The sequence below is a fragment of the Amia ocellicauda genome, chromosome 13 (genome assembly GCF_036373705.1).
Source record: "Amia ocellicauda isolate fAmiCal2 chromosome 13, fAmiCal2.hap1, whole genome shotgun sequence".
Lineage (NCBI taxonomy): Eukaryota > Metazoa > Chordata > Actinopteri > Amiiformes > Amiidae > Amia > Amia ocellicauda.
Window position 1 is genome coordinate 15924257 of NC_089862.1, and position 13620 is coordinate 15937876.

The 13620-nt window shown below is 36.5% G+C and overlaps 1 protein-coding gene across 1 annotated transcript in view; it reads right to left on the minus strand.

Moving 5' to 3' along the window:
- Window positions 1–3643: 3643 nt before the first annotated feature.
- rbpjb (recombination signal binding protein for immunoglobulin kappa J region b) overlaps window positions 3644–13620 on the minus strand; it is a 66172-nt gene continuing 56195 nt past the window's right edge. Inside the window, exons 7-11 of the mRNA XM_066719989.1 lie at window positions 13159–13271; window positions 12335–12475; window positions 11562–11717; window positions 11313–11416; window positions 3644–9990 (exon numbers count right to left, since the gene is read on the minus strand). Of these exons, the coding sequence (XP_066576086.1) occupies window positions 9675–9990; window positions 11313–11416; window positions 11562–11717; window positions 12335–12475; window positions 13159–13271 (830 nt within the window). The 3' untranslated portion in view covers window positions 3644–9674. The remainder of the gene's footprint in view (window positions 9991–11312; window positions 11417–11561; window positions 11718–12334; window positions 12476–13158; window positions 13272–13620) is intronic.

The following is a 13620-nucleotide window of genomic DNA, read 5'->3' on the forward strand; positions in this document are numbered from 1 at the left end:
TTTATGTTTACTGTAGTAAGTCAAATGTTGCTATAAAGTTCAAATTTCAAGAGATGTGCATGTACTTTGAAACTTATACTTTGGTATAGGGTTAGATTTCAAACCTCACAGGAACACACTGTTCCCACATCTTAACAATCATACTTAATAGCATATTAAAATATTTAGGATTCAGTTCCTGAGAAGATTAATATCCTCATGAAACATATAAGCCACAATTAACTTGTTCAGTTTGATTATTGCCTTTATTGCCGCAATTGCAGTGTTTCAGAAATATTTGTTTTCATGGATGTACTTTAGACAAAGCTCTTGGATCAAAAAGATACCCAAAAAATACTAAAAAACTATGATTTTATGGAAACAGACTAAGGACTAGACCAAATCAAAACTTAGACGTACCCACAAATCTGTACGCTATTGCGGTTTAACGTATGGGTAAAAGTGAAGGGGTACAATATTTAGGGAAATCACGGATGGATCACAGTTTTGATTCAGTTTAGCCTTAAACTTTACGAAAACTGGAAGCTGTTAAGTATAAAAGGCACTTCAGAAATCATTATTTTATATTCAAATACTTCACTTTTGTGGTTTTGCAACTCAATTATTAATGCTGCCATTACCAAAACGGATAACGTATAGGATCACGATACTGATAATTACATTTATAACAAAGTAGGATCAAAACATTAAAAAATACATACAGCCTCCCAAGTCAGACCCCACACAGATTGAGGCCGCTGTCTCAAGCATTCCTCCAAGCTGCAGAGCCACACAGTGCCGAACAATCAAGTGATTGATAATGGAATGATATTAAAAGTCATGTTATATCATGAAATTAAATCACTGTAAAAGGCTCATTAAACACACTTTGGTGTCATTGCAAAAGATGTAGTTGTCTACTATACATTTTTGCTTTCTATTTGAACATTTCTATAAGTTATGTTTTTTTCTAATCAGCATTCGAAATCGGGAGTCCATTATATCATCCCGATCTTGGATTTGCTAATCGTTAATCAACTCGGCTTACCCCTAATAACCTCATTATAACTAGCATTTCATTCTCACTCTTTGCTGACAATGATTTTACAGGCTTCCCACAATTAGTATGCAGGCAGGCCATAAAAATTGGTTAACATTTAAAGACATAACGATAAACTTAATGCTGAAAACCAAAAGCCCTGGTCATGGCAGACTTTCACCTTATTTGAACCATTTCGCTCAGCCTGCACTGTTGAGTGTCAGCTTTCAGCAGCTGAATCACTTGACAGACCCATCAGCACATTTTAATTATAATATAAATTTTAATATAAATAGCTGATCCCTTCACACACTTTTATGAAGTAGAATACATTAACTGAATAAATCAATGAAAAATATTAAAAGAAGCATTCTTTGGGGAGTTTCTGGTTTAGGACTGTGGTCAAAATGGGCAGTGTCATCTGGCTTGTATTCCATTCGGGGTACCAGTAACTTAATTGGTCTGATTAGTTGATTAACTGGATTAAACAAATACTCCATGAACTGTAAAAGACTCTTAAATGATGCCATTTACATCTAATTGAAATAAATTATTAGGCTAATTAAGGAACTGAGAGCTCCAGTTGGGAATGAAAAAAAACAAAACAAAACATAAAACAGATGACACCGCATCCCCCCAGGAACTGGGATTCAGAAAAAAATACAATAAAACTTTCCATTTTCCACCCCCAGCTCATGGAACGATATAGATTTTTTAATCAGCCGAGACACTTTAAAGCTCTTAATTGCATAACTGCACTGCAATAATGTTTAAAGAATATGGTGTGATCTCACCATAGTGTGTTTGACAAGATGATGGTGAAACATCCCAGAAACAGGCAGTTAATAAGTATCTGGCTCATGATCAGATTTTAAAATCAGGCTGTGGAATCTTTCCAGTGAGTGGTCTACATTATTAGAGCACTGCAACCTCCTTGGAAACTTGTCATGGGCTCGGTTTAATTTATCCTGGTCATTAATGGTCAGGTAGTGCCATCAGAAATAAAAGGGTTGTGCGAGGAGACTGAATGACATAAGCCAGCATATTAACTCGAAATGTCAATGGAGAAACGGGCTGAACAACAGTGTGCGTCTTTTAGGGAAATTATAAACCCTGCATGGTACTGAGCACAGAGGAATGCTACTTTCTGGACCATGAGGCGTGTGGGAACACAATTCCTTAAACAGTCACCCTGATCCCAAGCTTGACCAAGATGAGGGCTGTTCCCAACTTCACTAGGTCCTGAAGATGTCTCCTCTACTTTCCTCTTAGGGCTAGATATTGAACAGCCCGGTTCATCCCTTTCCATTAAAACATCATTTAGAGCAGGGGTTCCCCCAAAGTCTGGTCCAGGGACCAAATGCAGCCCTCGAGGATGTTTGGTGTGTCCCCCTGAAGCCAACCTTCAACCACCCCTTTTCTGAAGCTTTTCTATATTTGTACACTTTATGTCAATTTTCTGTTACAAACTGCACATGTAATTTCTGGGAAAATAATAAAAGAATTAAAGTGTTGCCTGACAGAAATGTATAAGAAATTAAATCTACTGCAGCCCCCCATCCCATGCAACCTCGGGAAATTGGCCCTCCATCACCAGACTTTGGGAACCCCGATGATGAATATTATTACATATTTTGTGAAACATGTCTTTGAAGACGTAAATTACTCCTTCACTTTTAATTGTTGTAACTGCTATTACTAGCAAAGGGAGCTGATTTTGGTACATAGGGGAAATCAGCAGATCCCAAAATTTTGCGTCTGGTGGCCACCTTCTGAAACCACTGGTTCAGTATCCGTCTAGCGATAGTATCGATTAAACTGTACTACACACTAGCACATGCAAAAGACATGTCATGAAAACATTTCCAGAAGGCAATATAATAAAAATAAAGTGAGTTTTCTTTAAAAAAATAAGTCAATAATTAAGTCAGTCACCTGGCAAATGTCCACCATTAGATGTAGGTTTCTGCAAAAAGATACCACGAGTCCCATGGCTGCTGAAAGCAAAATTCAGTGCAACACCAGGTCAATATTTGACAAAGCTAGAGGGGAAAACACATGTCATTTACAAGGCAGTGCCATTCCCATTAAGTTCACACTAGAATCATGCATTTCAAATAGTTTAATAGCAAAGCAACACCTTAATATAATACCCGCACACCCATTTGTGTAACAAAACAAAAAAAACATCGCCCAGCAGATGTGAGAGATGCCCGTGAGCAAACCTCTCAAATGATCCATGTTTGAGTTGGTAGAAACGAAAAACCTCAAACGTGTGTGTTTACAATAACCGTAACATTGGCTATCCGCGTATGACCCCGAGTATCTCAGGGAGCACACAGAACACATATACCATTTCAATTAAAGATCTGTCTCATTTTTCCAGTTTATATTTGTTTGTACATCTTTGTGGAAAATCATAATTCATCATTTATCGCGACCACTCTGGAGTACAGATGAACATTCACATGCAATTTGTACACGTGTTTATGACAACCAATAGAAACAATCCGAAAAATAAATACAATCCCTATTCGTTGTTTAAAGCCTTCTACGAAAGCCAGTTTCTTTTGAGATGCTCACATTTCTGAACCACGCGTTAAAACAGGACACAAAACAACTCCGTGGTTTACATTTCAGTTTTTATTTCTTGACATTTGCCAATATTGTAGGTTTCCGTTTAATGAAATATGGAACTGAGCAGGTGCAATATGTACAAAAACTATGTTATCAAAAACTGTCCCCTTGTTTCATGTTATTGCTAAAATGTTACATCTGCACAGGTGCTACAAATTAACCCTTTGAGCACTGAGAACACTATTTCTGATTACATCTACATATAACACAGTGGTGAGTACTACTCAGGTTGCAGTACAGCATATTTTGCAGACAACGTTTGTAAGGCTGAACCTAATAAAACAATTGTTTGATGCAGAAGACAATCCTGTCCTCAAAGGGCTCAATACGAAAACTATCCTTTTTTTTCGTCTTTTTTTTTTTTTTTTTTTTTTTTTTTTTTTAAAGCTGCCTCTCAATCCCATATAGCAGTGCATGAAAATCAAAGTAAAAAATTTGGCATATTAGAGTACACATATTTGTTCAGAGCTCATTTGAAAACAGCTGCTTTTGGAAGAAAATACTAATGAAAAAAAAAAAAAATGAACAAAAAAGTATTTTTAGAAAAACTGTCACTGAAAAAGAAATGATACAAAAAATAAAAACATGTATATAAACTTTGAAGCAAGTTTTTGTTCTGTCAGCTTTGTAACATTGTTCACTACTCTCCTCTTATATTGATATGCTCAGGCTGCTTTTGCTTAAATTTGGGGGATACAAATTTTCAGGTAGTACAGTTAATACTTTTGACCATTAAGTACTCATGGAAAAAGCCATATAAGCTTTTACTAGTCCCAGTTCATCCTCATTAATACAGTTAATGTAAACAGTCAAACCAGTTAAGATTGTCAATCAGATATGTTCTAAAACATGTCCCGTTAGATTACATGACTTATTTCGATTCACCTTAAATGGCATGAGTTCAAAACAGATACACATAGTGCTTGGGGGTTAAAAGACAAAAAAATCAAAAACAGCAAATAAAATATCGCTACACAGGTGATTAGATACCCATAAGTCTAAGAGTTTAGACTTACACATCTGGGGGGTTAAAGATATGATAGGATTGCATGTTCAGGTTGATTAATTTAAAGACCTTAAACACAAACGAGGGACTGTGTATTTTGTGTGATTTCAACAAGTATAAAATGTAAAAGGAACAGAATGAACAAGGGTTAAGGAAGGCCAACAGAAGTAAGAAAGATATCAAATTCACTCTGATATTCATGCAATTCTACTTAGAGATGCTACAAACTACATTATGCAGAGTCATAGCACACAACCACGATCCATTCCTAAATCAATCCGCACTGCATCGACAGCAGCATCCGGCCCTTGACATCCACGCAAAGGCCAACATAGGCATTAGGGGCGTAATGCACTTATTTGTTGGACAAAACAGACAAAGGATAAACATTATTAACAATAATTTAAAAAAAATACAATATTACACTGTATATTGGGTATATAAAACGCTGAAAAAAGTTGAAAATATGGAAAGCATCCCTCAAAATAAAGTTTTTTTTTTTCTTTTCTTTTTTAATGAACAAAAAAAACAAAACAAAAAAAAAAACACCCATCTTTGTTCATAAGGGGGTGTTCGCTAAAATGCAATGAAGGACAAAATACATACGCAGATATTCAAATTACAGTACTACAATTATTCCCACAATTGACATAGTTCAGTTGTAATTAAAACCAAAGTATTGCCATTTTGCTTATCTGTCTAGGTTTGATGACAATGGTACGGTTGTATTTTTGGAACAAGCAGTTATGAAAGTTAAGGAAGACAATCTAGAATGGAACTGAGGCTGAATTTCCACCGAGACCAAGAACTTGGGTTGGTTGGATGAACCCAAACTGACCATACCAATGACTTGGGCACATTGAAAGAATCCCAAAAGTTCAAAATTGCAACTAGAAACAGAACTTGACCTATATTCTTTTGCCATGATATTCCTTTACATTAATCATCACCAGTTATAAGAAAACAGTGGCCGCTTTTCATTTCCCAAACACAAATTATTTCCCCCTACAGACTTAAATCAGAATAAATATTGATAACAGCAGCTACATTTTGCTAAACATTTTAAACGTAACCCTGCTTTTCATTACACAAAACATATGAAGTCGGATGATGAAAACAGATGATGAATTTAAAATCCCAACCTTATGAGTGTCTTAAACAGGAGTAATTTCATTTTTAGTTTCAGAAAGGACACTATTAATCTGTGAATGTAGTTTTCCCATTAAATTAGAGACTCTGCTGACATATGCTTTTGTGAATTTAAATCACTATAGGTTTGTTGGTATGCTTGCCACTAATAAGAACGTAAAAGGGTCAATTTTGAACTATCCCAAGTCCTGTCAATGTTCAAACAGTGATGCGTCCCTTATACAGTACGGCCTCAGCAAAAACAAAATAAAAAGGTTTGCGCCATAGAAGACTAACTCTGCCTCCTCTCCACTCTCCTTCCTCCAGAGCCGCTCCTTCTCATCCCTGGTCCCTAAATGGTGGAACGACCTGCCCACCGAAGTCAAAACAGCCGAGTCCTTGACCTCATTCCAGCGCTTACTGAATCTTTTCCGACAGTACTTGTAATATTAGTCCTCTATCCCTGCTAGACAGCACTTCACAGTTTTTATTATGCTTCTCGCATTCTTGATTGTTTTCCTCCTTGATCCCTTTCCCGTAGCCCTTGTCTGTGACCCTACATCTTGACAGCACTTAGCTTTCACCGTCCAGGATGTAGGAAGTCACTTACTGTACTTGTGTAAATTGTAAATTGGAATTTGTAAAATGTATTATTTTGAATTGCTGTTTTAGCTAAATTGAATTTGTAACAATTGATGCCTTGTACTTAACTGTATTTTTGCACTTTGTTTGCACTTATGTTGTAAGTCGCCCTGGATAAGGGTGTCTGCCAAGAAATAAAAAAAAAAAATAATTTACAGACACACTCTCATAACTGAACAAATCTGAAAGCACAATTAAATAATCAAACAAGTATGGTTGTAGAGGACTTATAAATGGTTTATGTGTTTTATAAATTCACTATTCTGCTTCAGGCACTGTGACTATTTTCAGTAGGTGTTTATGTGCCTTTGAAAAATAAGTGCTTGGCAGAGACTTGAGAAGGCATGAGGAATAAACTTCTGAAATTCTTTGTTTTCTAGGTGTGATGGTGTTTCAAACAAGGAAGTATTTATTGCAATATCTACTTCAGTACCCTACCACTCACTTCTTACTCTTATAAAATTGCTTTAGATAGTGAAACATCTTCCACTAAGTGTCTATTTTTTCATTGAATTAAATCTTTCAGTCCTCTAAAATCCTCTAAAGGTTCTCTGTGAAACAATTTTTAATGATAAAGGAAGATTTTGAAAACACTTATATTGCAAATGACAGAACATTTCATGTAGCTCCAGATAAGTTGTTTTCTGTAGAACATTAACCACTTTGTGGAGTTTAATTGAGCTTGTTCAAACCAACTGGAAAAGCCCAAATTTAAATTTCCACTAACCATGACAAACCACGTGTAAGAGGATTTCATGCCTGCTCGTTTAGCTAGATCTCTTTTTAGCTGCTTTCACACTCAATCAAGCGCTTTCACATTATTTTCAACGCGAGACAAAACTCTGAAGCCGGGGTGAACTCACCCTGCTAGAGACTTGGGCTGAGATTTCCAACCCGGGATGAAGTGCTCACATCGGGTTGAAACACGTTCATGTGAATTGTAACCTGTGCATTATAGCGCAAGGCCAATGTGAATGGAAGCAGGGCTGAACTCAGGGGCGAGTCCCCCCAGGGACACCCTGGGGCCACTCCAACCTGGGATTAGATGGTGTAGTGTGAAAACAGCTTTTGTCTGTTTGTTTAATTCAATAAACATTACATACGTTACACAAGGACTGTGGGAAAAAGCCTTCGAACTACACTATACATAGTCAGTGAAAAATGACAAATGACTTCAAATAAAAAGCTGTGACTTAAATCCAAGCACAAAAGTAATTTCACTTTATATGAGATTGCCTACATTTCACTAAGCCAGCTCAAGATGAAAATAGACCAAAAATAAAGCAATGGGTCATGCTGTCTGAGCACGTTAGATGAGAACATCTGCTGCCTGAGCATTAAACAAAGGTCATAAGGAATCCACAGATTGATTATGATATTTATCATCATCATCATCATCTAGGAGCAGTATGAAATGCTTGTTTTTTTCTTTGGAACTCTTACGCCAAAGTTAAGGAATAAATGTGTTTGATACAGAAGGGTTGCTATTCTGAATTTATGAAGCGTCCTTCAGTTAATCAAGAATGGCACTAGAGCAACACCCAGATTCCAGTTACTAAACAAACTGATGGGTAAGAGAGTAGGTAAACGCATCGAGGAGAACAGTTACATAGCCGCAGCTAGAACAAAATATCAACTTATTTCATATAAAACAAATGCAACTGTAACCAAATTAACCAACAAAGGACCTCAACCACATCGACGTGTGCAGGATTTCATTTTCAGAAAGCAGATGCACATATCTGAACACAAAGAAATAATAATAAAACAAATCAGCTGCTAAAATTGAAAAGTAAAATAGAAATGAGCAAAATGGCTGTAGGTGATTGGAGGAAAAAAGCTTCAACACACTTAACAGAAGAAGTCGCAGTAAGGCCACAACAAATGTATCAGTCTCTGAAACCTCTTATTGCAAGCATATTATTCAGCTTGGCTCTGACTTTAAAAGATGGGGCTGAGATGTTAGACAAAACAAAGTGTTTGTGTGTATGTATTGGTAGGTATGTGTGTGTATGTGTATACACACAAACACATATCTATACATGACACACACACACACGATATTCAGAAAAATACATATTCACACACAAACACAATATTTCAGATCAATGAAAAACACAAACTTAATAGGTGTCCTTGCTTAAAAAGTAAGAATTCCATAAATATATATTTCATAGATATCGGTCTTTTCCCCTCACATTTACTCACTATGGATGGAAGCTGTGCACCCTATACATCTGAAAATGCATAAATTGCTGTTTTATTTATTTTGTTAGGCGATGGACTTGTAGCCTCACCCAGCAGGATCGTACATGGATTCAGCAAATGATTGTGTGAATACTCTGACAGACTGTAAGTAAGATGCCTAGAAATAAAGGAAAAAAATGGAAGAACTAGTAGGAGCAGCTGCTACTCTTGTGTATTTTCTTTCTTTTGTAAATTATAGTACATTGTGTATTGCAGGCAAGGCAGAGGCATTGCTTAAAGCTTTTATTTTAAAGACTTCATGTAACTGAACGTAAAACAGGCCCTCTGAGGTTCTATGATACTGAAATTAACACACCTTCGGTTTTGTAAAAAGTCAAAAGACTTCAGTTTAAAAAACAAACAAAATAAAACAAAATAAAAAAATCCAGCAAAAGACCAATATAGTTTTCACTGGAAGTGTAAGGTAGCTATAATATACAAGCAAGGTCAGGATTGGAACCTGCACATACTTCAGAGCCAAAAGCTCAGAGGAAAAATAGAAACTATTTGGTAACAAAAGTGTACTATATGTTTAATACAAAAAAGGTATGGTGAAAATGTACCTTTACTAAAGCTTATACAATATCCTTGGTCCATAAAAACTATGTTATCCCGTTTTATATTCTTTCTTCTACTTTTCTTAACCTTCAGTCCCACCCACATTAATACATCTTGCCCCTTTACAAAAAAACAAAAAACAAAAACAAAATAAAAACAAAAATAAAAAACAAAAAACAAAAGAAAAAGCGAAAAATAGATTTTTCTTTAATAATAGTTTTATACATGGCTGATGTATCATTGTTGCGGTTTCTTTATTGATCCTGTTGTTGATCTTGGCTCCAAACAAACCATATATGCCCTCAGATCTAACAGGAGTGTCCCTATGAAACCACAAAAGGGTGCCGAAGATTAAAGTTTTTCCTTTCTTCTTCTTTATTTTTATTTTTATGCAGCACTTGAATAGTCAGTTTGAAGTCTTTTGTGACAGTTTGTAGGTTAAGATACTACCGTTGCTGCTGCTGACGTGACATTGGTAGAATTTGTGGTGACGCTTGTGTAACTTCCCTCGCTGTTTGTGTTGGATTCACCAGACGCCATCAGACTCGAGTTTGCCCGGAGGATGGCCCCGGCAGCATTGCAATGTGGTCTGGGCCCTGGCTCTGGTGTGTATGTGAAAGTAAGGCTGGTGGAGTAAATAATCCCATCATTACGGACCAAAGTGACCGGGACCTGGACTGGCTGGCGGACCCACCTCCATCCCTCGCGGAATGCAGAAATATCTGGAACAACACAGAGCATGCTCTCTGCACACCTGAGGGGTGGAAAGTAAACGGTTACCCACTGCAGCTCAGTTCAATTCAATTCCTTCATATTCTGTGATAAGGCAAAACTGTCCTTTATTTGTCCAAAACTGTAATTATGTCTTCATTTGAAGCCACTCAGGTTATTTATTGATATGGACCAGTGTTATTAATACATCCACATTTTATTTGTAGACACTGAGCTCAATAAAATGTTTAAAGCATAATTCCCTCAGGGTGCAGAGGATGACCCCGGAGCACTGGAATAGGTGCTGACAAATTCTGCACATGTGCATCACTATCTTTTCTCCCATGACCTTTACTTCGGTTCCACAAAAAGCAAATACTGGTATCAGGTCGAAAGAAAACATGCAACATAACCAGCCTCTTGTAGCAGGAATCACTTAGATTTTAATTCTAAATACTGTTCATTTAATTAAGAAATTGACAACTTGGTTAGAGTGTAAATTAGGAAGAGGACAGGCCTGGTTCTTGGATTATTATTTTCCATACAGTTCTACAAGTGGATTTTAAGTTTAAGCATACAAATTGCACCAGGGTTTCAGATGGATCTCGCATGCCTTAACTCATTCACTGCCCGGCTGCTTTAGGTCACTGTGCCCCCCGCTGGCTCAAGCACGATGGCCGCCAAGATTCGATTTGAGTCTGACCTGCAAAAGGGAGCTGGTCTATTCCTGTCCTGTCACCTGCCTGTCCAAATATCACTAATCTGGTGCCCTACAGATTATAAATCAAGTAAGGTGTGTTTTATACACAACCTTAAATATATGCATTTCAACTTATATTTCTGAACATAAAATATTTGGTAGCATTTGCTGGGTATGACTTTAGAAAACTTAGGGGTCCTGGTTATTGATTGTGCATTACTATTGCAGTAATTGAATAACTCTGATCCATCCATTTCTATACCCTGATTTGCATCTCCCAACCCCATGAGATCTTTATCAGAAAACTCATCACTGTCGCTATTCCGATTAAAGATACAACTCTCGCCACTCCGCAATTCACTTTTCATGCCATTTCTCATTCGTCTACAACAACTCGTCTTTTAACTCTTAAAATCATGTTAAAATATAATACAAAGGAGACTTCAATGCTTTAACTCATATTTGTGTGAACAGGGATGTTTTTATTCATAGCAATGTACGTTTGATGCAATAGAAGATGTAATATAGGTCGCCCAGGGCAGTGAATGAGTTAATACGTGGAATAATGATGCACCATGGATAAAGCTTAGCACCTTGAAATTTGCTATAAAACTACATTTTCAGAGAATGGATATGCAAGTTTTTAAGTTTTTTTTTTTTTTTACCTGTACATAGTTTCAGCCTCCACATCCCCAAACCAAACTCGAAGATTAGGAGTGAAATTCTGTCCAGTGAGTTCCAACATCGCTACATCACCACCACCATTCAACTGTTGAAAAACAAACCAAGAAACCAACATTTACATGACCAGATTAAGATTTTTTTTCCACCTTTTTTTTGCAAGAGAGTGGAAACACCAGTGTTCACAAAGTTAGAATTGCATTTGGTTTCCAGTGAAGTAGCCTAACTGTTACCTGTAAGCTTTCCACCACAGGCACTGGAGTAACTGGAGCATGGACAGGCCCCATCCCCTCATAGAAGGTATATTCTGCCTTGTCTGTGCTGATGATTGTCCATGAGGCTCCGTCATTGATCATTTCTTTGTTTGGTTCTTTTGGGCATGGAGTGGCCTATACAAAGGAAAGAAACATCGGTGGTGTAGTTAATTGTTTTCGTTGTACAGAAGAGTCATTACTATTGCATTACTCCTTCAGATTGAATTGTCTCATGTCTTTCAGTACGGAAACCGGATAGAGATAACATGTAGGCCTCAGCAGTAGACATCCTAATATCAATAAGTTATCCTAAGAAGGAAATTGACGCCACTACTGCTATCAGATGCTCAAACATTCTCCTCGTGCTCTGTTTTGTATTCCCCATGTTACTTATGAAGACTCTAAGATGGTCTTTGGGCCAGTGGGTCAGTTACTGCTGTGACTCTTCCTTAGACATAGATGTAATACAACATCTACAGTTCAAGATAATATTGAGGATTATAAGAGACTTATTTCACTTTCTTTCTTAAACAAGGGAATAAAGTAAAAACAACAAATCACAAATCTAAATCAAAGAACATGGAATATTTCACTCCACAATGGAAAAATCTGAAAAAGTATACAGTACTTTAATAAGGATGGGCAAAGTGTGTGTTTTTTTAAAAGGTTTAATCGTTTTCTCTGAATTATCCACTGCTTCTTTTTGATCTGAGAAGAAGCCATTAATGAATTCTGTACTTTTTAAGCCTTACTTGAAATTGGATTATTCTCTCCTGAGAAAGGCACAGATACATTCTTTCTGTATCCTTCAAATAAAAAGCGCACTTATGGAGCTGCGATACTGGGTCATCCGCGTCTAGCAATGCTGTTTGTTTATCCACTTTCCGAATTATCTGCAAGGCATAAAGGAAAGTATTTAATAACTGATACATTAAAAGATTAAATGTCATCTCACATCAGCATTTAGCTTCAATTAAATACTGGAAAAGGATGGAAAACCTGGCAACAGATGTATTTCATGTTTATCTGCAAAATACAAGTGATTGATTGCTCTCGTTTATTTTGACATGAGCTTTTTAAACATTTCATAATTCAGAAAACTATTATTCAATGTAAGAAACCTGCAATCTGCTACCTTTTGTCTGATGAAAAGAGCAAATAAAACTTATTTTGTATGAAAAAGAAGAAGCACATTACCTTATGCACTTACACTACAAAAAACATTTCAGAAAAATAGCATCTCATGTGCCTTGACTACTGAAGAAAACACAACCAGGTTGCATTCCGGTTTAAATATATTTATTTAATACCTGCACAATTTGAATACAGAAATCTAATTAGTTTAAGAGCATTTGATAATCAAGATAAAGGTCTTCAGGCATCAAATAATCAAAATAAACATTTATTTGTTTCCAGATTAAGAAGCCATACTAATTTTTACTCTGGATTAAAATCAATACTTTGGTGACCTGGCTATTAAGATTATCGAACACTAATTGTGGCTGATTCAAATCTGAAATCTAACTGGTTCACATGGGCAAACAAAGACATGCACATATTTTTTTATTTACTGTACCAGTCTGGGGAGTGCCATGCCAGTCACTGAACACACAAGTTTTACAGTCTGGCCGTAATGAATGTAGCCGTCTCGTACTGTGAATTCTTCACCTTCTGACTCTTCATCGTCCACTGGGGAAGAAAAGAGCATTAAAAATACAGTCACTCACAAAATCTAGACTCCCATTCTACGAACAATACATTGCACAGGTTTAAATTACATTAATAAGGCGGCAGACCTTGCACACAACCAACATCTGTGACTGAAATATGTCGTGTTCAAAATGTTAAATCAGTTGCAAAAATTGCCGGTCTGGAATCTTACATCGCATTAATTTTTTTTATTAAAAAAATATTAATTATAGAGAAAAAACATTCTGTATGCTTAACCCCCTCAAGGAAAGCGTCTCAAGGATTTTCTAAATAGGGACAATTTCAATTAGCAAAATGTCTTGTACTAAAATTAGGAACTGAGTAAAAA